The sequence below is a fragment of the Gossypium hirsutum genome, chromosome D08 (genome assembly GCF_007990345.1).
Source record: "Gossypium hirsutum isolate 1008001.06 chromosome D08, Gossypium_hirsutum_v2.1, whole genome shotgun sequence".
Classification (NCBI taxonomy): domain Eukaryota; kingdom Viridiplantae; phylum Streptophyta; class Magnoliopsida; order Malvales; family Malvaceae; genus Gossypium; species Gossypium hirsutum.
In genome coordinates, this window is record NC_053444.1 from 14,913,000 (window position 1) to 14,940,245 (window position 27,246).

Consider the following 27,246-nt stretch of genomic DNA (forward strand, 5'->3'; position numbering starts at 1 on the left):
GCCCTTTCTCACGACAAAAAGCACATTCATCTTTGGCAGGTCTCCCTTTGGACTTACTCCTTCTACCAGATTTGTTGCTGCGCGAACGACTTCTTACTGTTAAGACTTCTGTAGTTGTATCTCTGTGATCTTTTTTATCTTTCTTTCGAGTCTCAGATCTATACAACGCACTACAGACTGCATCAAATGTGATTGTATCCTTCCCATGAAGCAATGTGGTGGTAAGATGATCATATTCATCAGGAAGAGAATTCAACAACAGTAATGCCTTGTCTTCATCTTCAAATTTCTCATCCAAATTTAGCAAATCTGCTAAAATTTTATTGAATGAGTTCACATGGTCATTCATCGACATACCGGGTGCATACGTGAATCGATAAAGTTTCTTTTTCATATAAAGCCTATTTTCAAGACTTTTTGTTAGAAACTTTTCTTCTAGTGTATCCCACAACTTCTTCGCTGATGTCTCCCTCATAACAGAGTACTTCTGCTCTTTGGCCAAACATAGGCGAATTGTTCCACATGCCTGTCTATTGATCTTGGCCCACTCCTTGTCATCCATCTTGTCAGGTTTTTCTTCAAGGGCTATATCCAGCTCTTGCTGACATAAGACATCCAGGATCTCACATTGCCACATACCAAAATTATTGGTACCATCAAATTTCTCTACTTCAAATTTCGCATTGGTCACAGTAGTCTTTGACGATGACTTTTCCATTTTTTTCTCCTCAATCCCAACTACAGTACGTGAACAGTGCCGTGAACGATCGTATTCCCCAAGTACGAATCTAGCTCTGATACCAATTGTTGTGCGGAAGCGTGTAAAAGAGTAAAATTATTGTACTAAAAAATCACACTAAGTTCAATTCCCAGGAAAGAGAGGTGGATCACAAGGATCGCTTAAGTACCAGGTCTTTCCTAGCCAGAATATCCCTCAATCGTAATTTAATAGCACAATAAATCACTACAATCACACACACAATTCATGCAGAATAATACAATAAAGAACACAAGAATTTAACGAGGTTCAGCAAATTTTGCCTACGTCCTCGGGCACTACCAAATATATTTCACTCTAAAATACAAGTGAGAATTTACAAAGAGAGAGAGAGAAAACAATGCCTTAAGTAGAGAATGGCAAGTTTGAGATACAGAATGAGAGATGGTTATGCCTATTTATAGTTGAGGTTCAGGGATCAACTTGCAAAGTCACTTTACAATTAGGGACCATATATTGCAAATATCTCAGATTTTATTATGCCAATATTTGATACCCATATCTTTGACTTTCCAACATTTGATACCCATATCTTTGACTTTCTATTATTTAATACCCATATCTTTGATTTTCCATAAATATGGATAATTCCCAATAACTTGAAACTTGGTGTTGCTGTATTGTGTAGTGTCTACATTAAACCCAGCTACTAGAATCATGGAGACTACCTCTCATTTGCTGCCGATAGAGAATAGTAGTTTTTGTTGGCATTGTGAATGGTTAGTATGAGAATTCGAGCTTCTTTGTTTTCTTCCATCAAGTCTGCAGTATGTGGGCAAGGCGAACACCTGAGCTGGCAAGTTGGACACATCAACGGTAGCGGTAGAGAGGACAACATCATAAATTATCCTTCATATTGTTGGAAAAATTGAATGAATCAAGAAATTGAAGATCCGAACTTTTAATCTTGAGACATGTTGGATACGGTTCTTAAAGATAAGTCACCCTACATCGTAGGATAGGAGCAGAAACAACCCAAAGCAACAAGAAAAGAATACACGGCGAGGAAGACAAATCAGGAAATCAAATGGAGTAAATCATGATCAGAGACCAAATCAAATATGATTTTTAATATAAGATTAAAGAATTTTTTTACAAAAATTACTCCAAAAACATAAAAAGGCTAAATTTTTATCTAACTAATTATGATTTATATACAGAAAGTTGGAAATTTATTTAAATGATCCGAGATAGATTCTTTTGAAATATCCTTTTATTTAAAAAACACGTCACAATACTTAAAAATTAATGTCACATCATTTAATTAATTACTCGTTTTCTATCATACAGGGATCTTTGTCAGTGTCCAACATGCACTCTTCAGACTTGTATAAGACTTTCACCTTTCATATATTGTCGTATAAAATTACAAAGAGATGCAGGTGAAGACCATTGGGTTCCTTGATGCTGTACAAAAAGTGGAAAATGGTCACCAATAATGTTCCAAAATGCTGTAAAATTTGTTACTAATTTAGATTCGACAATTGGCTTATTAGCTAGGCCATATTCATTTAACAATCTATAGCTGTTTTAACAACGCCTATATTTATTTATACGTACACATGATATCAAGTACCCTCAAAGTGCATAATTCCAGGAACTGGAATGGAGCCATTCTTATAATACATGATCTCTGTTTACCGTATTTCATGTTACAAACCATAACTCGGGAGGAAGAAAATCCATATTTGGGTGTTGTTGGGTTGAGTAACATAAAACCACCACCTAAGTTGCCATTAAATTCTGCTTCGAGGGGACAGCTCCTGCTTAACTTGATCCCTCAAAACTCTTCTCAATAGTTTGTTTGAAGCAGTTCGAGGAAACTCCCGAACTATCTTAACAAAGCTCACCTGTTATCGTCAAAAACCAAAAGAGAGTTAGAACATGACACGGTGGTATGGTAGCAAAGCCAAAAATAGGGCTGCCTTTCTTCAAAATCGAGTCCTTAAGACCCTTGTGGTAAAATGCCACTAAAATCCAGTCCTCTTCACCTGAAATCCAGCTAATGATGTCTTCTAAAACTAATTCTGCATTTAAGAGCGAAAAAGAAAAACAAGCAAGACCACTTGGGAGAAGTGAAACGACATGTTCAGTAAACACTTAGATAAAATGGGGATTAACTTGGTAATTTTTAAATTTTATGGAGGAGTTTAAATATGACATTGTTAGGGTAGGTTAGGTCCCCAGACAATGTATAAAAATGAAAAAGATATTTTATGTCTTGTAGCCTAACCTTAAATAAAGGGTTGAGGTTGCTTTGAATAGCTCTTGAGAATAATATCTTCAACTTCTCAGGCTGATGACTATATTCTTTCTTTAGCACCACAAACATTATCAACTGTTCTGGACCACCGCCCAGTGGAGCTACACTGATAGCAGCAGTCTCCAAGATGCTTTCATCAGCTCCGTCACACACACGCTCGATTTCAACAGAACTTGTCTGCATATCAGGAATGACTTGCATTTCATGCTAAAGTTGCTTTTGAGTTTATAACATTAAGGGACCGAAAGTACAGTTTCATCGATGGTAAAAGAAATGCTTCTTGAAATTCCTGGCAAGCAGACTCCAAAATGCTTGCAAAGTCTAGGTCATGAGGCAGGCCTATACTTTAAAGACCTTCAATTTGAATCATTATCAGATAACTAAATAGAGTAGAGAGAACGCTGTACCTTTATGCCACCAAGATTCATGGTGTCATCAGCCCTGCCCTGTACAATCAAATAGCCACCAACAGTTCTTTTGAGGACATCCCCGTGCCTCCTTAGGCGCTGCCGGTGCATACATCAAAATCACGAGAATGTACAATTAAGGTGCTCCATGATCATTCGTAGTTTGTATGTTTTTTACCTTCATTGAGTATATTGAATTCTTTACTAAAAAATTATATATCCTAAGAATGATGCATATGACCTTACCATTCCATTATGCATTGGCATTCCCTCGAAATAGACTTTCTCATGATCAGCATTAAGCAATCTATTGGTTGCTCCTAAGTAGAGAGGAAGTAAACCCACTTCACCAACACAAGCTTTGTCATCTGGCTGTCACAAAGATGAAAGTAAATATAGTAATATACACAACAGAAAGAAACAAGACAGAATATGCTCTTACATAAGGATGCCCATGTTCATCCAAGATGACAAAGCCTGCTGTCATTGCTGCAGTACTAAAGGTTCCGAAAGCCTGTGGCTGCAGCAAACTCCCTTGAATATACGCGGATGAAAGCTCTGTGCCTCCACAACATTCCAGAACAGGCTTGTAGTAAGACTTTGAAGAGAGCCAAAGGTCGTCGTCAGCGTTGGAGGCTTCCCCAGTGGTAGCAAAGCATCTAAACATATTTATTTCTTAGTCCATTTTGTTGAGATTCCAAGTCATGAAACAACATTTATGCTCGAAATTTAAAAGAATTACTTTATCTTTGTCCAGTCTAAGCCTTCCAAACAGTTTGAACTTTTCCAAGTTTTTACTAAGCTTGGAACCGTGCCCAGAACAGTTACTCCAGCATCCTGAACAAGAGAACAACATTAAAACCAGGTGAGTTAAGATATTAAACAGTGGTATCCAGTATGTTTTACTACTTGTAGCATGTACCCAACATTTTTACTATAAATATCAACTTAAACCGTCAGCTACATTTCCCTATGAAGGCCTGTCCTTATCTCACCAAAACCAAGGGAAGTTCTCATAGTCTCCTGCCGCATAGCAAAAGAAACTTATTGATTTCAGCAGTCACCAAGCTGTAGCAAACCTCCGGAGGTTGGAGGTTGGAGGTTGGAGTGGACTAAGCTTGTAATGTTCTCCTCATAGTACAATTAGTCAGGGGTTTGGGGGTTAAGGTTAGAGCTCGCAAGGTAAAAGATCCTTTGTTGAGCTTATAACAATTCGAGATAAAGAAAATTTTAATCTAACAGATTTTGAGTTCAAGAAAGCTTGACTCTATAAGAATTCGAGTTCAAGATTAATTTGACCAAAGCTCAAAATAAATCTAATCTAAAGTTCGAAAAAACTCGAATTTATAGCTGAACAACCATAATAGATATTAATAATTAATATAATTTTATGATATTATTTAAAATAAAAATAAAAATAAATGATAGTTGTTTATTTTATGAAAATGTGTTCATAACTATTACATATTTATATTAAAATTTTATTAATATAATTTTTATGTTAAATTATAAAGTGAAATAAATTTTTAAAAACATTAATTGAATATAAAATATTTTTAATAGTATAATTATATATGTATAGTAAATAATATAATTAATCACTATTAAATCTATAAAATTTAAATTTAATTATAATATAAAATATATAATGACATAATCTACACATGATCTTTTATTGTGTTCAAATGTATTATATATACATGAAACTTTAATTTTGATTCAATCATACACATTTAAATAAATAAATAAATCAATTTACTTTTATATTGGGTAAATATAATTATTTGTGTATGTAATATATAAACAGAAAATGATGTCATATCAATAATTATGTTGGTAGTTTGTGAGAATTGGATAAATCAAAATATTATTTATAAAATTGCACATTAAACCAAAATTTGAGATTTATTCCTATAGATTATAATAAAAGATGTAGTATCAATAGTTATATGTAATTTAGTATATTGCAATGCGTGTGTACAACTAACAAAGCATAAAATGATATCTTAATAAAATATTGTTTTTATTAAATTAGATTTTAATTTGGGTTTTAACTTTTATAAATTATATTTGGATATCTGGTTTAAATTTTTTTTTTAGACTTGAGATTTGGGCTAAAATTAGTTTATTTTGACTTTGGGTAATTATGGGTATATTTATTAGGTTTGAAAAATGAGTATGGGGTTTATAAATTTAATAAAAAATATAAAAATAGTTCAATTATTAGTATAATATAATAAATAATAAAATATATTTCTGTCAATTAATATACATATCATATAATAAATTTTACCATATAATAAATTTTACACATAAATAGCAGTTTAATTATTTTATATAAAAGCATTTTATTAAACATATGTAATTTATGAGCGAATTTGAATTGTTTTGTCATGGTATAAAAGTAAAATTAATTATTGCATTCGAAATTGAAATATTTATAACTTAGAATATCCAAAAGTATTTTAATTTGTCAGAGCCCGCCTGGCTCAATCCGAGCTTGAATTCAAAAAAATCCAACCCTAAAAAGGCTCAAGCCCGAGAAAATCTGAGCTAAAGGTGAGCAAAACTCGATTTGATTTGATTTTTTAATTTGAATTTTGAGTTAATTGAATTGAGTTATTCATTTTTCTTAATTAGCTTGAATAAGTAATTCGATTTTTAGAGTCCGAGTCGAGCTGAATTTTACAACTCGAATGACAAGATGATGTAAATACCCAGAGTCCCTAATATTTTTGAAAATGTGCAAATTGGTCCTTCTAAAAAAACAAAAGTTCAAAATATTTATAAAAAGCTCAATCCGAGCTTGAATCCAAAAAAATCCAACCCCAAAAAGGCTCAAGCCCGAGAAAATCTGAGCTAAAGGTGAGCAAAACTCGATTTGATTTGATTTTTTTTTTGAATTTTGAGTTAATTGAATTGAGTTATTCATTTTTCTTAATTAGCTTGAATAAGTAATTCGATTTTTAGAGTTCGAGTTGAGCTGAATTTTACAACTCGAATGACAAGATGATGTAAATACCCAGAGTCCCTAATAGTTTTGAAAATGTGCAAATTGGTCCTTCTAAAAAAACAAAAGTTCAAAATATTTATAAAAAAAGATTTCCTCTAATTTTATAAATATATAAATATTCAAAAAGTAAAATTAATTAAAAAATATTAAATATATATAAATATTTAAAAGATTCTAATTTGATAAATTTAAGTAAAATATGAAATCAAAATTAAGTTTATATATTTTAAACCTGAAATTTACTCATTTCTTTTTCAAGTGGAATAAGTGAATCACTCAAAAGAAAAAAACATCCAAATCCGAATACATTTAGTTAAGGTAGAGTGGTAATCTCAAAAAGGAAAGCCAGTTCACAGGACGTCTTGTGAGGGTAAAAGCAGCATCATTTTATTTTTCTCTGGTAATTGTTGTGTAGAACTAGAATCTATATCGTCAGAAACATATTAGAGCTTGTGGTTTTTTTGTGTTTCATATAAGGCTATGATAAACCCAGGATTACTTAACTTCAGTTTTAATCTTCCTCAGTTGTATAATATTAGCAAGATTGCTCCTGAGATTTGCAATGCCAAATTCTGTTGTTTCCAATGAATCATTTTTTCCTTCAGATGCTATAACCTTGATGATATGATATGCTTATTGAAAATCAGAATTGCTTTTAGAAGATCCCTTCATAGCATTTAGTGGAAAGAGAAATATAAGAATTACCTGGATAAATTTTCCGAAACCACGACCCGAAGGAGATCCATGATACAGAGCTAGTGTTGCACCATTTAAAAAACATGTGAAGAGTACAACTGGACCCATCACCCATCCTAAATTTGTTGGCCAGCAGTAAACATCTCCAGCTCTTATATCATTGTGAGCCCACCCATCCGCAGAACATCGTATTGGGGAAAGTTGTGTCCACGGGATGGCTTTTGGTTCACCTGTGGTTCCGGATGAAAATAGAATATTGATGGTAGAGTCTATTGGTCGATAAACTGGAGAGTAATGATTGGATCTGTCACACACACACAAAAAAGGTAACTAGTGTTTAGTTGTGTTAACCATTTTGAATGAAGGAGAATGGTAGAGATCCTTTCATTCCAAAACTTCATCCATCTAATGATATCCTAAGAATACCTTGGACGTTGATTGGCAATGGACAGGAATTCTTTCCATGATACATCTTGTTTTCTTAATTCAATGCCTACGCTGTTCCCGCTTACAGGGAGCACAATAGCTTTAAATGGATCAGCTTCCACAACGCGACTGCATAAGAAAGATTACGTGTTGAACCTCATTTCATACCTTCAAAGATGCATGGAATCTATCACTCATACACAAAGTAACTTTTAGCTGTTATTTGAAGAATTCAATGAAGAGAAAGTGACCAAAACAAGCAAGCTCATATGAATAGGTATTATACAGCTCCTTGCCCCATAGGACAAAATGCTCCCTAAAGGAACATCCCACGTAGCGAGGGTAGAAAGCTATGTTGCTCTGACTCCGACACATGGATGCGAGAACATGACCTACAAACATCTACTATCTTAGACAAAATCTAATCATACCCGTCTTGACACTCTTACATGAGTCCAAGCAACATACATAGAAAAACAAAGACATGGATTTTCCACCGGCTAAAACTTGAAAGAAGAAATTGCGAAATCTAGCATGGGAAAGGAGTTTACCTGTATAGAGAAAACTTTCGACCTCCTCTTAGTATAAAATCCTAGATTGAAAGCAAGAAATTGTATCATTTCCAATACAAAGCCAAATAAAAAAAGTTTAAGCAAAGCCAGTGGGCCAAATATACATCCACCATAGCATGAGTCAAAAGAAAGTGAAATAGAAAGCTAAGCACCATAAGAACTATGCACTTAACCTTGCCTTTATCTGTCAGTTCAAAATAAATAAGAAATGGGGAAAACTTTGGCACCGCAAGACAAAGTAAAACTAGGAAAGGAAGTTCATTGGACAGCATATAGGAAGAAGATTACATAATCCAGCATAAAAAATTTATACAAGAATGGGAGGGTTAAAATTTTTTGAGTTCAAGTTTCCAAGTGGTGCAATAATTGACGTTTCTAGTCGCAAATCAATTAGAGGTTTGTAGGGAATTTGTCCAATCATTGATATTTATAATCACTAGTGTTTGCTATAGGGTTTAATTGGACAATTTCTACCCTTTATTTTTCTTTCTTAATTGTGGAATTCTCAATGAGATAGTTAAGGTTTTTTTTGCTATGATTTGATTTTCTTATTTTTGCTATGTTGTAACAAAGAGAATCTTGGTATATATATATATATATATATGCTAGATCTCTCCTTTATTTCCTTTTTCCTTGGTGGAGAATTTTCCTTCATTATGCCCTAGTTTGGGCTTGTATATGTAATATAAATCATTGAGAAATACAAGAAAAAATCCCTCAATATCTTCATTATTATTTTTTATTCTAGTTTAATTTGTTCATTTCTTATTTTAGGCAAAATTAGTGGTAAATGCCACAAATAAAAAAAAAGTGAATTAAACTGTTTTTTACATTATTTAAAAAAATAGGCGGACAAAAAGCGCGTTCCATAAAATATGCTTTTTAGGATACCAAAGTTCTTTTATTTATAATATAGATTATTTGGTTGGATGGTTAAATGCTTATATTTCCACTCAACTTCCTTGATTATTTGGTTTTTTCCCTAATACATGTCGTTTCAAGCTTTTTATTTTATTTTAAAAAAATTTCTTAATTAATAAGCATGATTTTTTCAAGTTTTTAATTAACAAATATACTTAATGTCTGTTTTACGGTCTATGTTCAGGATTCGTGGCTGCCCCTCCTAACAATGTCATCTCCAAGGTTCAAACATGGTCCTGTACTTCTTTATTTATATAGACAAAAAACAATAATTATGTAATTATGTAATGAAAATATTATTTTTTGGGAAAGAATCCATTTATACCGGAGTAAAACGTGTAAAACTATAGTTGTTTTATACCATTTCATATCTCTTTGTATGGTTAATATTTTAATGATCAAACCATCGAATTTACCGATATAATTATACTTGTCATGCATGTAAATTTTTGAATCAATCCGATATTTTTATCATATTAATCTACAATACTCAATATATTAATGTATATTTAACGACTGAATATTTTTTATATAAAACAAATAGTTGGAAATTTTTAATTTACATCAATTTTGATATGCATGATCTATATGAATAAAATACTAAATTCAACAGTTAGATCATTAAAATATTAATCGTACAAAGAGATACAAAAGGGTGTAAAACAACTTTTGTTTGAAAAACATAATTAATCCCCCCATTAATTTATATATATATCATTATGTTAAATATATTTTATTTTTTAAAAATATCAATTACTTTTTTTATATAATTTTCTTTATATATAATTTTTATATGTTAAATATTTATTTTTCGTGCACATTATGAGTATGGTAAATTCTAATATAAAAATCAATGAATTATTTCAAAAAAAATTATTTTTAGTAAATATAATTTTTATATGTGAAATATTTTTTTTGCAGATATATTGTGGGTATGGTAGATTCTAATATTATAAAATCAAATAATTACTTCAAATATCATTATTATTTTTATACGTGAAATATTTCAAAAGAAAATTTTCTTTTAAATATCATTCATTTTATATGTGAAATATTTCAGATACACATACAAAAATATATAATACTAAAACTTGTCACACTCATTATATAGATAGAAAAATAAATATTTCACATATAAAATTTATATTTACTAAAACTCATGATATTTGAAATAATAAATTGATTTTATATATTAGAATTTACTATACCTACAATGACCAAAAAATAATAAGTATTTGACATATAAAAATTATATATAAAGAAAAATTAATTAAAAAATCAATTGATGCTTTTAAAAAATAAAATATATTTAGCATAATGATATATATAAAAAAAATTATTTTCATGGTATTATTCTATCTATATGAAAAATAAATTAAAAAACTTAAAAGCATGTTTATTAATTAAAAACTTGAAAATAATATGTTTAATAATTAAAAACCTTAATTAAAATAAAAAAAAAGGCGACCACAAGGAGGGGCAAAAAGTTGGTAGGGCTACGAAGAAACTTCGGCTATGGGAAGAAGACCATCTTGACAAGGATGATGTTATTATGGAAGCGGCGAGGGTGGACAAAATGTTCTTTCGAGACAAAATCCTAAACCAATCTGGGCAGAGCAAACCGTTGGGTGAGAGCCTTGTGAAGGATATTGAATTGATGGAGGGTGATGTTACTGATAATAATGGAGGAATTCCCTCAAGTAATTTTTCTAATCAGGTGCATTAACTTATAGGCGATAGCATGTCAAAGACGATTATCATTAAACTTTGAGGTCGGGACATTGGATTCAACACCCTTTTGAGCAAGACTTTCATCTTGTGGAAACCATCTCAGACGTTTCAACTAATGGATCTTGAAAATGGCCAAATTTAGATATGTTAAAGATTATATAAAAGTTTTATCTGGGCATTAGGTGATATTTTGTCAGTATTTGATAGTACAACCATGGACTCTGAACTTTAGCACTATGCAGGAGTACCCCCTTTAATGTGGTTGCTAGGATTCGCTTACCGAGTCTTCTTGGTCTGATGTATAAAAAAAAGTGTTTTGCTCGCAATTGGGGAAGTGATTGAGAATGTTATTCGTATTGATTATAATACAGATAATGGGACGAGAGTTCGATTCGCTCACATGGCTGCCGATGTTGACTTGAGGCTTTCTTTGATTTCTAAGATCCGAATTGATGGCCAACTTCAAAGGGTTGAATAAGAGCCACTCCCTACTTATGCTTTCAGTGTGAGTACTATGGTCATCTAAAATAGGGATGTCTTGCGCTTGGTATAAGGAACAATGAGGTAGAAGTTGTTGAAAGAAAGCAACCATTGGTTGTGAATATCAAAAATAAAGAGGAGGAAGAGAGTTAGGGCTCTTGGATGGTGGTAAGCGTAGGATAAGAAAACTATCCCAAAATAGTTAACTCTTCAAGCATCGAAAATCAAGGCACCAAATCCGAGAAATTTAATTTTGACGTGCTATCTACAATTTAGGAGGATGTTTCAAAAGATATTTTAAGAAAAAGCAAGAGTAAAGCATGAAATTTTGTGTTTGGGCAAAACTTACCTTCTATTGGGAAATTGAAAGAGATATCAAAATCTGGGCCTAAAGCTATGGGCATTGGGTAAAGAGAAGCAAAGTACGGGGTTGGAGATGCATAAATTGCATCTTGAACGGCTTGGTGAGAGTAGTACATCAGTAGGCTTTAGGTTAAATGTCCAAGGTGATATTTAGGGTCTAAAGGGTACTATTGTGGTCTTTAATGATCATGGCTCTAGGCTTGTTGGAGAAAGGGAAGGAGATTTCGAACCCAACCTTTTGCATCATCAAGCTAGATAAATATCCTCATCTCTTGATCAATCTTGTCATTGTGTTGTTTCTGTGGAGGAAAACACTCACCCTAATATTATGGGTAGTGAAAGGAAGGTTCCAGATGGAGCAAGTGACGGATTCATGATGGTTGCTGCCATTTCCCCGTCCAATAAAAATGAAAATATTATTAAATGGAGAGAAGCTAAAAAAGAAGTTCAAGGGTGAGGGGTTAAATTTTAATTGGGGTCTCGTAAGGATATTCTAGTCAATGATACAATGAGTGGTATTGTGGAGGAATTGATTCTGAACCGGATCACATGGCGAATGAGTTGGGAAGTTCAAGTAGTACTTATGAGGAGTCGGTGGTCGATGTTGACTCAATTTTAGTTGATTGAGGCATGGTTATCTTTCTTATGAATTGTAAGTTTTTTATTTGGAATTGTCAAGGTACGGGTCATATTCAATTTCATTGTACTCTTGCTGAATATGTTCGAGATTTCAGTCCATCATTGGTAGCATTGCTTGGACCTCGACTGAGTGGTCGACAAGTAAATTGTGTGATTTCGAAAATTAGGTTTTCGTTTTCATACCGAATTGAAGCAAAAATTTTCGTTGGTAACATCTGGATTTTATGGAAGGACTTTATATCTGTTGAAGTTTTGTTCAACCATACACAATTTGTTCATCTATAATTTTTTATTACCAATTTATTGTGACAGTTTGCTATGTAACCCAAACCTTACTAAATGAATGTTTTTATGGGAGGGATTAACCTTTATTACAGATAAAAATTTACCAGTCGTCGTCACAATCAAATTCAAACTTTCTGATTAGATGGGGTTAATTGGTGCTATGACGATAAAATCCTTAAATCTATTGTCATGTCCTATTTTTATAAGTTGTATTTTGTTGAAGGAGATGTTGAGGCTCAATTCCCAGATAGAGGGGTTTTCCCAAAGATTAGGCAGTATGAATTTGATCTTTTGAAGTCCCTGGTTACTAATGACGAGATTTGAAGGCTTTGTTCAATATGCCCCTTTGAAGGCACCTGGTGTTGATGGATTCCATACGCAATTCTATCAAACTCAATGGAGTGTTGTGGGTTCCTTGATTTGTTCTATAATTTGAGATTTCTTTATGGAAGAGTATTGGATCCATTTTTGGAATCAAACCCTTATCGTCCTTATCCCAAAAATAGTCTCTTTTAAGAATTTATATCATTATGTCCCTATTAGCCTTTGCACCATGCCTTATAAAATTTTGACTAAGGTGATTGTGAATAGATTGAAGCCAATTATGTCAAAGATTGTGGCCTCTAACCAAGTCATCTTTGTGTTGGGTTGTTATATCACTGACAACATTATTATTCGAAAAATTAATCCACTCAATCAGAATTCACAAAAGTAAAAAAAATGGATGACGATCAAGGTTGATTTAAAAAAAACCTATGATTGTGTTCGATGGGACTTTATGCAAGATTATCTAGTTGATGTTGGAATACCAATTGAATTAATTTGTATTATTATGCACTATATATCTTTTTCTATGTAGATTTTGTGGAATGGCTCATTCACTGAAGTTTTCCAACCTACACAAGGAATTCACCATCACCTTATATGTTTGCAATCTGTATGGAAAAATTGGGTTAATTGATTCATGGTGCAGTTCAAGATAAGTCTTGGAAGTCAGTGCAACTTTTTAAGAGAAGTCCAATGGTATCACACCTCTTCTTCATGGATGACCTTATACTTTTCTGTGAAGCAGATGTGGAGTAGGCTTATCTGGTTAGCTTGATTCTCAATAAGTTTAGTTGCTTTTTTGGGCACCGTATTAATTTCTAGAAGATGAAGTTTTATTTCTCTTCAAATGTGAACCATGAAGATGCGAATTTATTAGATCGTCTTATGGGATTCCAAGTTGTCGAGGATCTTAGAACATATTTGGGGATGTCGCTTTTACACAAAAGGGTAACACATCACATTTAATTCGTTGTGGACAAGGTTCACAGTAAACTTAATGCCTATGATGCAAAACTACTTTTCATGGTAGGGAAGGTGACATTAGCCAAAGCTATCCTTTTAGCCATTCTAAATTACTTTATACAGACTTGCATGATTCCTGTGGGTGTGTGTAATGAAAATGATAAAATTACTCGGCATTTCATTTGAGGTTCACATTAGTGGGATAGAACTCTGTTTGTGAACATGTGGAGAATGGGGGTCTTGGATTAAGGCGACTATGTGATCAAAATAAGTCTTTTCTTTTCAAATTGGAGATTGACATTTTCACCAAAGATAATGAGCTATGGGTCCAAGTCCTTAAAAGCAAATACCACCTTAAAGGTGGTTACCCCTCCATTGGTAGAAGTAACTGCTCTTATGTTTGGCACTCACTTTTGAAAGTCTGAGAGTTGTTTCGAAGTAACATTAGCTAGGCGTTAGGTAATGGGAGAAGTGTGGGATTTTGGCTGGATGTTTGGTTGCGTAATATAGGTTATTTAATAAGCAAAACTAAAATAGAAAGGCTAGTGGTTTAAAGAATGTTTGGGTTTCAAATGGGTTTCAAATATAGTGGATAGCTATAGGAATTGAAAATGGGATTCGGTTGCCCTTGTGTTAGACCAATCAATTATTTTACAGATTACTTCAGTCCTCGCACTGACTAACACTATTGGAGTTGAAAAATATGTGTGTGAAGGGGGTTTAAGGCTGGATAGTTAACTATTTCAGATGCATAAAAATAGTTAATGGATGGCAGATTGGAACCAAAAGATACACTTTAGCCTGTTTTATGAAAACTATCAATCCTCTAGAGAATCAAACAATTTCTATAGTTCTTATGGAAAGGCAAACTTCTCACCAACGTTAAAAGGTGTTGACTGCGAGTGTGATACAGGTGCTAAGAGATTGAACATTTGATCGTGCAGTTTGGACTAGGATATTTCGTAGAAACTTGCATGAGAGCTTTTCTAATATATATTCTTGGTTGCTTAATTGTTTTGATAATGGTTCAATGACTTAGTGTAAAGGGGCTGAGTGGAAAACATTGTTTGTAGTCAATTTTTGGTGGCTTTAAGAGAAATATAATTCAAGGATTTTTCAAAGGGAGAACTATAGCACGGATGATATTGTTGATTGTTACTGAAGTTAGGCCTTGTTGATTTCTAGGAATTATGCCCTAGCATAATGTCAGAGTCGTAGCGATATGAGGATTGATCGATGGCAATTATCGCCTCCAAATTGGGTTAAACTAAATTGTGATGGAGTTGTCGCTTTAAATAGCTCTTGAGCAATAGTAAAAAGACTAATAGTTGGATATGGGTGGCGATTGAGAATTGCTTTAATACTTGAGGCAAAGCTGTGGGCAATAATTCATGGACTTTCAATTGATTTGAATAAAAGATTGAAGAAAGTTATGGTGGAGAGCGACAACAATTTGGTTGTTCAATTCTGAATGATGACATGGTTAATAGTAGATTATTGGCGTTGGTTTAGATCATTAATGAACTTGCTATCAGGATTGGAAAGTATGAATGTCTCATATTAGTCGAGAAACGAATCGAGCTATTGATTTTTGGCTAAATATAACTTTGACAACTTTGAATTGGATCTGCAACTCCATATGTTTGATAAACATTTACCTGGTGTTTGGTACCTTCTAGGTTAGGATGTTTTGATCACAACTAGTTAGTTGTTGATTTTTGTTCTCTTCATTTCATAAAAAAATCAAATAAACTTGGAAAAGTATTCAAACCTAAGCCATATGAGTGAAAAATGCAAGCATTTAATTTTGGATATAGTGCCCTAAGTGTAGTATATTCGTTTGTATACTTTTATTTTTTTGAATAAATTGATTTAATAAAATTATCCATGAATTATATTAATACCCTTAAAATTGTCCATGAATTACATTAAATGGAAGCAAATATTAGCTTGTTGGTTATTTAATGTATAACAAATGCTAAGCGATATTACGTGGTTGGATTGTAATATGAAAAAATAGCTTGTATTAGTAGATAAACCTAAACATGTTCTTAGTCTAATTGGAAATGAGAAAACTGATTGAAAGACTCGTATGTCGTTTATCAAGTCCAATTGAAAAGATGTTTTATCTTGAGCATCGGAGCAAATGACTCCTAGAAGGCAGATACATAGATGTGATTGATTGGACTAACAATACATCAAACAAGACCTAAGTAAAATAGACCCTGAATTCATTTATGAGTTTATTCACTTGTGATATTCATAGTGTAGCGTATCTTAATCCTGAGTGCATGATGGGCTATGTATGCGTGAGTCGTATGCTTTGATGTAAGTAAAAACCTAAGTTCAAATAGATAAAGAATCAAAAGTTGATGTATTAGGTATACGACTTCTGCAGTATGTAGCACCATTCGCAATAGTGAAATTCATAGCCTAATAAATGGGTAAATAATTTCCTCTCATTGGCATTATATGATAGATGAAAAGTAAACATGGTCACGGGTCATTTGTCTTTGTGATGAATGACTTAACTATTATTCTATAGTTATTGACTTTTCATGAAGGAAGATGTAATGGTTACCATGAGATAAAATAGGATCATATTGAGAGTGATTTTATCCTAAAAGAGATTAAGGATATCCTATGACGGTAACAGAATTATGACAATGTTATTGGATGAGTAGTGATCAAGTAGCTTTCGTAAAGATATTTAATTGGTGATAACTCGGTCATGATACTATAATTGAATGACTTCGTGGCTAAATGAGTTCATAATTAATATGTGATGTCAAACCCCAAATTTGGCATATCCAAGAAGAAGGCGTGTAGACATGAATGTTACATGTTTTGACGAACTTTAGTAGTGTAGTTCGCCAATCTACAAACTTTTGGCGAACTAAAGTTGGCGCAGAAGGTATTTGCTTGTACAAGTATCTAAGGACTTCATCTTGGGACATTCTTCGATTTAGGAAAGAGTACGACAAGAGAAGGTTACGCCTCAGAGTGTTGGCTGGACATGAAACACCTACTAAGTATTTGAGAAAGTTGTAAGGGACTAAACTGTCTTTAAGACCACGCCATACGTGAGTCACCACCTAGGTATAATACGCCTAGTTGCTTGAAAACTATGTTAAGTAGGTTTGTAACGATATTTGGTTATGAGCCAATTGAATTGATTGGTCAACTAGCATCGACACATGATTCTCTTTTATAACTCTTTTGGTTTTTATAGGCCAATTAAGGGACAATTTTTGTATGCATGTAACACTTGTCAAGATCCACTTGGGAAAATTGAGTATATATATATGGTAAGAAGGGAACCTTGAGACAACATTTCTTCTTTCTATTTTACATTCAGGTTCTTCTTCTTAAACCTAAGCATTCTTTCCTTTTTCATTAAACTAGAAGCTAAGGATTTTGGGATAATCTGTGGATATTTCAACCTCTTGGTAAGTTTGATAGCTCTATATATTACGATTTTAAAAGAGTAAGGATGTAAAGAAACATAAAATAATAGATTATAATTAAGAGGTTATGTATGAGGGTCTATTGTAATTGAGATGTCAATAAACTATTTGTAAATGAGTTTTATAATGAAGTTTCTAGTTCTTTTAAGCAGTTGTTAATGCTGGTTCGGGAAGGACGATTAGATTTAGAATTTTGAGCTACAGTGAATGTGAGTTTCATGTATGTTTTTATTTTGACTCATATATGTTAGATTATAATGGAAATTAGTATATTGATGTCATTTAATATAACTGATGGGTGTAAGTGTGTACGTGAAGTATTGGAAAGATTCTGCATGTGTAAGATGATACGTGTGAGATATTGCTTGAATAAGAAGTTGAGTGGTAAGTATGCATGTAAAATTTCAATATGGGAGTGTATGAATTAGTCAGGTGTGTGAAGAAATCTAGGTAAGTGAATTCTAAGTAAAACATCCATTTGTGATGCCTTTGGTAGGGCAATTGCATTGCTAACCATATTGGTCGATCACAATATGAAAACATGTGTAAGTCCATGTGGTAGAGACCCATGGCATTATATGACAATAAAAATAGTCATGGTGTAGCCTCTGGTGAAATGTAAATTGGACTGGAAGAACACAATATGAGGATGTGTAAGACCATGTGGCGAAGACCCATGACATTATATAACAATAAAAATACTCATGGTGATGCCTACAGTGAGATGTAGACTAAATTGACAAATTATGACATGAAAATATATATAAATGTGGGAGAAACCCCATAACACCCTTTAATATAGTCCAACGGAATAGTAAACATGTAATCCTCTATAAAGCCTGTTGAATATTGGCAATATCCCACATTAGGTAAAGATAGAAAGGGAGGGGGTTTTGGTTTGTTATATATAGAACCCTTCCCCCTTAGGTTTTATCATCCCAAAAATCCAAGTAGCTAATTGTAACTTGGTGTTGATCTTCTCTATTGTAATATTTCTAGAGGAAATATTAATTTGGTAGTGTCCGAGGACGTAAGCTAAATTGGCCGAACCTCGTTAAAACTCTGGTATTTTATTTCTTAGTTGTTTGCTTATATTTAATAGCTTTATGTTGGTTATATTTATTTAATTATTATTGCTATAAATATCTAAGTGAGTTCTGTCTAGTTGTTGGGTTTTAAGCGGGACCATTTGTGACCCCTCCAATTTAACTGGGAATTTTCTTAGTATAATTGTTGGCATAATAATTATCTAAATATTTCTGATAATATTGTTATTAATATTATCGTCGCTTCCGCAACAAAGCCCACATGGCATATACTGTGATATTTGTGTGACTTATTATGTAACATCCTTGAAGTGAAATCTAGTCAAATACTTCTGTTTCGTGATCTAGGTAAGCTTTAAAACTTCTCTTCTAGCTGATGATATGATAAAAAGCTGGTAAGTGTAAAAGTGTCTCTGTTTTTGTTAGACTTATGGAAGAAATTAATTATGACTTGAAGACATTTCTTGAAAGAGTTCTCTAAAAGGCAAACCTGCCACAGTAGTTTGTCAATATAGGTAATTTGACGTATTCGAAATCATGAGTAGTCTAATAAATGTCAGATTGGAATTTGCTTATGATATGTAAGGAAGTAATCTGAATTATCTGGTATTCGTCAAATATGAGTAATTTACGTGTCAAGTACAGAGGTTATCTGAAGTCTATTTGTATCATGGTTGTTTGGGATTCCCTGGAATGATTTAAAATGTATCATCCATCAAAATAAGATGTGATTTGACTGGTAATATAATAATTGTCAATTTATTTTGAGAATTCATATGAAGTTCATCTTCAAGATCCGCTAGTATGAGTATCTGCCAAGAGTAATATTTGTAAATACACCATTCTGGAATAAGTGTTCAACGACCATCTGAGTGAAAATTTGCAGAAGGTAAGTTTGTATAGGTATTGCTATGAGAAATGCAGCTGCTTGTCGTAAAGGAAATAAGATTCGTATTGAGTAGTGAATTCTGAAATATTCCTATGAGGTGATTTGTGTATAAGATGATCAAGTATGAAAGTTGGCGTATAGCATGCATCCGATATTGGAAAGGTATTCGCCGAAGACAGAAAGAAAATCCAAAATAATCAAAATAAAGATATCAACAATAATTGCTTTAAGGTAATTTGTGTATAAGACGATCAAGTTTGGTTATGTTGCAAATTCCACTTAAGAGTGGGTGCGCCTAGGGAGACCAAGTTAGAAATGCACCAGAGTAGCAATGCGAATTGCAATATTATGCATACAGAGAGCATTCTAAGGAATAGGCATTCATTACACTACGCTTTAAGAATCTTTCCTTAGCAAAGTTTCTAAATTGTAATGTCATATATTGATTTTAAAAGTTTGATGTATTCTTAGACATTTCTTTTAATTCTTTTATTCTGAAGACACTTAATAAAATACTAAGAAGCGTTATAGGAAAAGGGTTATACGTCGATTATTTTAAATTCTTGCTACGTGTTCATGTGTTGAAACATTTGATATCTCGACTCGGTGATTCGAGTTGGGTATAGGGTGTTACAGGCGAAAAGTTGGAACTTAATTATAAGTCATTTGAGCCTTAGTTACATATGTTCAATCGATCCCTCTGCTAGCTCATTGAAACCAGAAACAAATTGCATTTAGAATCAAATGAACAAAAATTGATAGATATGATAAAGTTAGAGAAATATATTACATTCGAAAGTGAATGTGATTTCTACTAAGTATAGAAATGACTTGAAAATTAATTTAATTTTTTCTAATTTTTATTTAATAATTGAAGTTTGAAAATGAAATTAAATTAATTGGTCATTGTGAATATGTTGAATATGAAAATTAAACATATTTTCTCATAGATTCTTTTACAATAAAATTGCTTTAACTTTAATGAAATTAGAATTGGATTGAGAAAATTATTTAATTGGAAAATAATTAATTTAAATTAATTTAATAAATAATATTTATTTTGGGAAATAGAAAAACATATATTGGGTTAGATTAAATTATAAAGTGTTGAGTTAAAAGTCCAAGAAGCACGTATAATTGGACCTTATATAGGAGAGGTCCAAAACCCCTCATAATGTGTATGAGGGGTTGCAACCCTGGTATAATTAACTAAGGTTAGTCGCCCTTTTCTCCTAGTAGAACAAGAGGACTTATTTTTCTATTAAATAAGTATTATTTGTATTCTACTGATTCAACCAAAATTCTTCAATGTCTCCCTATAAATAGATGGAACTGGTAGAGATAAACACATATATTTTGAGATATTGTTATTTTTCCCGAAAATATTCAGATTTTATCTTCTAAGTATAAATTCAATTTTCTAGGAAAAACAATTCTATCGATTTCTATAGAGAAAGATTTACTTTCCTACTGAAAATAATAAAATTATTCCAGGCTTTGTGTTTGATTCGTGATTTTTCGAGCCTACACTCAAAGCGATTTTCAGTACAAGAATAGTGGAGAAGATCATTCAGTTGAAAGTCAAGAACGTATAGGATTAGTCTCATACAAAATACAAGTATTTTTTAGAAAAAATTATTGCTATACATATCACAAAATAATTTGATTTTTAAATTTTTATTTTTCCGTTGTGACAGAAAATCGTTTTAAACCAATTTTTTCCAACATTCAAACCATCTGATCAAGGAAGTTAAATTGTCAAAGAAAAACGCGTTTGATATGAGGTGAAAAACGATCTAATTTGCTAAAAAAATTGAAAAAAAAAGTGGCATTTACCATTAATTTTACCTTTTATTTTAAATTTGATAATTAGGATTTTATCGAAGGTGGTTCAAATTCCCAAAATTTCTTTTCTTAGGTTTTATTTTCAACTATTTTGATATAACAAAATAAATTCTAAAATCTATTAATCAAATTTGTAAAATTTATTTTAATAACTCTTAAAATTAGTGTTCTTAAAATCAAAAAGAAATTTCTAAATGACTTAGAAAATATACAAAAAGATTTTGAGTGACGCCAAAGTCCTTTGAAAATGTTTTTGAGTGTTTTAAAGCAATTTTGAGACTATGTATTAGTACAAGCTTGAGATATATCAATACAACTAAGTTAGTAATTAAAATTGCGCAGAAGGGGAGCATTATATTGATACAACCATGGGTGTATCGATACATCTAAAGACACCATGGATGTATTGATACAACTCTTAAATGTATCAATAAATGTCCTTAGATACATCGATCTGTTTATGATTGTATTGATACAATACTTCCATTCTATGTAATTTTGGTTATTGACTTGATTATATTGATAAGTTTGTTTCGTTATATAACCTCAAATTTACTAAAAAATACTCATTTAATTTTTTTTTAAGTTTATAAACATTTCAAAATAATTTACAAATTTTTAAAGGATTTTAAATTTATATTGTTTTCCATACCTATAATCAAACATTGTGCAGTCCAAACTCGTTTTTCATTCACAAAAGGCATTGAATGAAAATTTAATTGACCATCTATGTAACAAGTTGGACATGATCAATATCTATATTTTTTTTTTTGGTTTCTAAAGATTTCTATTGGAACGAGCCCAATGATTAATCTTCCGCGTTTTGTAGGTCCATTAGGGAGTAGACACTAGTAATGAGTTTTAAAATTGCTTCATACTTAGGGTGAAGAGCCCATTAAAGGAGTAGACATTGGCCACAAAGTTTAAAGCAGCTCCATACTCAAGGCTATGGTCTAACCTTCAACCACTAGTTAATATACGAGAAACTCTTACTATCTCATCTAATTCCGTGGTTATCAATATCTATACTTAGGTTTAGGGAAAGTGTTAGTTGTATATAGTTGGAAAATTTGTAGGAATCAATTGGGATTAACTTTGTTTAGTTCTTTCGTAGATTATAACTCTTACCTCTGTCTAAGCAACGTTCTCTTAATTTCCTTTGTCTTTTACAAGTCTTGGGTTCCAAATAAAAAGTAGAACTACAATTATTGCCTCCTCATGAACATTTTTGTCCTACGGATAGAAGGCAGAAATTAACGACAAGATAATTCCTAGCATGATAAAAGTATCATGAAGGTACCTACATTAGGTGTTGGATTGCATTTTGCCCCTTCTACTAAAAAAATATAAATATTAGTCCCTATACGTTAGATCAAAGAGCAAATTGGTCATTCTGTTAAATTTTTTATCCATTTCTACCACTAAAAATTGATCCATGCACGTCAACATGAGGTACGCATAGCATGCCACGTGTTACCGACTAATTATTTAGTCAGCTACGTCAATTTTTAACAGTACAAATGAATAATTTTTTTAACAGAAAGGATCAATTTGCTCTTTGATAATGTACAGGGACTAATTTATCTATTTTTTTAATTGAAAGAGCAAAATGCAATTTTACTCCTAATGCAGGGCAGGTAATTTTACCTTACTCGCTCCTACAACTAATATGCATCAAATGTCATAGTATTAAAACATGTCAGCCAATGCAAAAAAAGCACTGGAAAGCAGAAAGTTGTAGGATGGCTTGGTTCATACTCTTTGGCAATTGCATCCCTTTTAAAGAAAAATTGATAGCCAGAAATATACCTGAGTGAAGATAGCCTTGGCATTAGAGACACGCAAACGAGTCGCAATTTCTTTGGCCGCGAAACTGTCAGCTATGGACACCGCAACACATCCAGCTAATATAATTCCCAGATATATAACAACAGCACTCACTGTCATTGGCATGTCAATGGCAATTGCATCACCCTTTGAGAATGTGGCATCCACTGCATTTGCAACCACCCTGTGGTTCATTTTTCAAAATCTATGCGTTCACATATATTAATGCAACACAGAAAAAGAAAGCAGCCCAGAAGAACATACAATCTGATTGCAAACTGTGACAGGATCATACATTACTTGTTCACGAAGTTCCTTTAATGTCATGCGATTCACATCCAAATCATCACGGCCTTCTTCTCTCCACACAAGAGCACAACTGTTATCCTCTTTTGTAGGGTGAGTAGAGGGCAATAAACAACATTCAGCTACATTCAAAACTGCACCAGGAAGCCATGCTCCACTAGGTTCCAGCTTTTTACTGTTATCTAGAATGCAACTTGGGGAACTGTGGAATACAATTGAAAGCTCTTCAAGAACGATAGACCAGTAAGTCTGAAATCATTCAAAGACCCCCTCTTAACTTTATATATTAGATGATCATTTGCCTCACAATCTACAAAGGAAAAAAAATAAGTGCTTACCTCAGGATGCTGGACAGAAAATTTCTGAAAGAGGCTAAAACTTTCAATAGGGTCTTTGTATGAAGTCCCTAAAAGCTTTGGGCCATGAATCTCCATTATTCGTCCCAGGTTTGTAATTTTGGACTCATCTCTGAAAAAGAAAAGGCTAGTTTAGTAGAAGATATACTAGATTCAACTCATTTAACTCACAGCAAATAATGTAGGAAATCGGAATCTGTAAAATTGGGCCTTATAAATAACGGGTTAATGAAATGTGAAAATTGAATCAAAATTAAACTTGATGTGTATAAATACACCAAATTAAAGTTAATGTATCAAAGTTGATATATAATTTTGATATTTATCTCAAAAGTACCAACTCCTAAAATTGAAAAATATTTATATAATCCCTCAAATATACGAGTAAAACATAAATTCAGCATAGATGTTCTTCACTTGGAGAAGTATTAAATTTGAATAAATTCATAACGATTGGAGCCTGAAAGCTGACTCACACAACGGAAATAGCAAATGAGGAAAGAAGGAAGAGAGAATACAGGGAAGGAAACCAGTAAAGAGGAGGGCCATTGATGGAGACATCCCAGTTGGCATAGACAGAATAGTAGACCAACTGATGCAGGTGATGCGGGTGCCATGGCTTTAAGACTTTCCTACTCACCACCTCTTTCCACACCCGTCTTGGGTCAGGGTCAGAGGCTTTGCTTGCTGCTATGGCTTGGTACATGTGGGTGGCTTCCTTTATGCTTATGGTTGACCCGCCTGCTCTGTACAAATCTTCTAACCCCACTTCACCTAGCCTCTTCGCCATCTGCTAACACTGAAACCCAAGTCTGAGTGTAGTATCCAACTATGACACGAGTTTAATAATAGCCGCTAGTGGGAGTTAGGTGCAAGAAAAGACGGTGAGCCACCTAATCAACTTATCTTATATGTGAAACTAATTGTATTAATTTTAATTTTATTAATAAAAAACCAATGGTTTAACGTTAAATTTTAACCAAAATTATTTGGTTAAAATGTCTCTTCCGTCCTTGTACTTTAACAAGATTTGAAATTTGGTGTTTATTCTTAAAAACTTACAATTAATTCGTTTTACTTTTTCAATCTAAAAATTTCAGTCTAATCAATAATATGCCAATTTGGCTGTCCGCAGATGATTGTCCAAAAATATTAATAAATTTTGATGAAAACTATTAATATAATTGGAATATGATTTTTAATTTTTTTTAAAAAGATTATTTTTTTAATCTTTAAACTATAGGGGTTTCATCTCAAATTATGTAAAAGTAAAGGGATAACAATATATTTTAACAAAAAAATTTACAATTTAATTCCAAACAAAATATTTAACTTGCAAAATTATATAAGTTTTAAAATATTAATTTTGTTAAAAAATAAATATTAAATTATTAATGTTTTGGTTTATTTAATTCTTTTTACTAATATAAAGATTAAATTGATGTATTAATTTGTATATGTGTAAATAATAAAAAGATTTGTCAAGTAAGCATAAACAAGCCTGAGGGAGGCAAATGCAACCCTCCATTGCATCTTATGTGTATATTAAGCATAATAACTTATTTGACCCTCTAATTTTACAAAAAAAAAAATAGCTCTTTATTTAAGGTTTTTTGAATAGTACAGTGCAATAGTAGTTACACTCTCTTCTAATTACAAAGAATTGTAATTCTTAAACATGTTTGGGCGACCATGTGCAATTACCTCATAATTCTTTATGTCATGTTTGGTAGTATAAATTGTAATTATACATTTATATAATTTATATTTAAAAATTACTATTTACTATAAAGTGACAAATATTATATAATTGTAATTACACATTTATATAATTTATATTTTTTATAAAGAGACAAATATTATTTTGGAGGTATTTATATATTTTTATAATTTGATAAATCTAAAAAAAAATTACATGCACATTATACTACACAAATATAAAATGAGAAAAAAATTAAAAACATAACATAAATATATGATTTTGTCTGCCTAGACCCGAAGGCCCACTCGAAAAGTGAGAGGGTATGGGCAAAAATATTATAACACCCCAAAATTTGGATGTTTAATTGTGGAATTTTATAGTAATTAAGTCTTTGTATCTGTGGTTATGTGTTCTGTTTATGTGTTTGAAGTTAGGAGTTCGCGTCATGTCTTAAGAAAGTTTTAGCTATTTTATTCTAAACTAACCTCTATCCTTGACTTGTTGGCTTAAGCTCAATTCTGTGTAAGTCTATGTTAAGAATGAGTTTGTTGGTTCAATAGTTAAGTATATGTCCCCTTATTGGTCCTGTGCTTGAGTCGCGATATGGAGCCGCACAGGCCAGTTGCCCAGGCCGTATGAGACCACACGGGTGTGTGGGTCAGTTTATGAAATTTTGTCATGTCTCGAGCATCGCTCAAACCGAATACAAGTCTTCTGTGAGGCCGTTTGAACTGAATTAAACTGTACAAACTGATATTCTGTTATTTGAAACCTAAGTATTGATTATCAGTGTGTATTACGTTTGTTTAATGTTAATGAAATTGATTTACTGTATTCGAGTATGAACAATATTTAAGTATTTGCATAAAACTCTGTATTAACTGTCATGTAAAGTCTGCATATCCATCGAGTGAGAATTGAATCAGGTGGAAGTATTATGTTCTGAAATAGTGGATAACTCACTGGTATCTGTGTTCTGATCTTGCAACTAGACTGCATTCTTTGAAACGTTTCAGACCGACACTGTATGGTGTGTAGGGCTGGAAGGGTAATAAATACCCTATTTGATACGAGCCAAGGAGGTGACACTCAAAGGGTTATCTTTCCTAGTGGTCCAATCACTCGAAGCAAGGCACGACAATTAAAATCAAAGATGAATGCTTTTGTCCAAGACTTTGTTGCGACAAATTTAATTCATCATGTTCGTGACATTGATAAATATGGGAATGCAATTCACTGGACCAATCTTGGAATAGTAAAAGCCCATAAATTGGTGGATTAATTTTTTATGTATCTTATTATTATTATTATTTACTTAATTCTCATTGGTTGGGACACATCATTTATGAGTTAAGTAATTTTATTGGTTAGGTTATTATTTATTTATTTTCTTAGATAATTTTAAAGAGTTTTATTAGGATTCAATTACTCTTTAAAGAGTTTTTATTAGGATTCAATTACTCTTGTAATTTGCCTATAAATAGGCTTGTTTTCTACACATTGAGAGAAGAATAAAAAGAAGAGTATTTGTTTTTTTTCAAATTTGTGTGAGGCAAATTTTTAGAGTAGAGTGATTCTTCTCTTGCTATTTAGTTTGGAGTTTGTTACTTTCGAGGGTATTTCGGAGTTGCAAATATTCAAATTTCTTTCCCGTTCATCGGTGTTTCTAGAGGTTCTTCTTCTAGGGGTTTCGTAGGGAGCCGCTCAATCATTGGCGTTTTTGGTTACAAGTTAACCAAGGGTTCCATAGGGCAAATCTATCCTTTTTTATTTATTTATTTATTTATTTATTATTTAACTAATTTTATTTATTCTCGTTTTATTTCTAATTTGTGTTCTCTTGTGTCTAGATCCGGGTTTCCGCATCACTATTTGATATGTTGGGTGGGTCGAGATGGTGTGGAGCGACTAGTATTAAGCAATTGCATCTATTTTGTTCTGTTC

General features: G+C 32.3%; 1 protein-coding gene across 4 annotated transcripts; it reads right to left on the reverse strand.

Annotated features, from left to right (window-relative positions):
- Positions 1–2,254: 2,254 nt before the first annotated feature.
- LOC107914113 (probable acyl-activating enzyme 18, peroxisomal) lies at positions 2,255–24,483 on the reverse strand. Of its 4 annotated transcripts, XM_016842872.2 has the most exons (13): positions 24,119–24,483; positions 23,583–23,712; positions 23,234–23,493; positions 22,921–23,122; positions 8,135–8,175; positions 7,584–7,712; positions 7,167–7,461; positions 4,191–4,285; positions 3,891–4,107; positions 3,695–3,820; positions 3,449–3,547; positions 3,012–3,218; positions 2,255–2,628 (listed from the first exon to the last, which is right to left on the reverse strand). In XM_016842872.2, exons 1-13 carry the CDS (start codon positions 24,388–24,390, stop codon positions 2,515–2,517), a joined length of 2,187 nt encoding a protein of 728 aa, XP_016698361.2. In that variant the 5' UTR covers positions 24,391–24,483; the 3' UTR covers positions 2,255–2,514. The 4 variants fall into 4 exon arrangements, with proteins under 4 accessions (XP_016698361.2, XP_016698397.2, XP_016698369.2 ...); XM_016842908.2 differs by lacking the exons at positions 23,583–23,712; positions 24,119–24,483 and having other exon boundaries at positions 23,203–23,493; XM_016842880.2 differs by lacking the exons at positions 2,255–2,628; positions 3,012–3,218 and having other exon boundaries at positions 3,449–3,626; positions 24,119–24,458.
- Between the last annotated feature and the right edge of the window lie 2,763 nt (positions 24,484–27,246).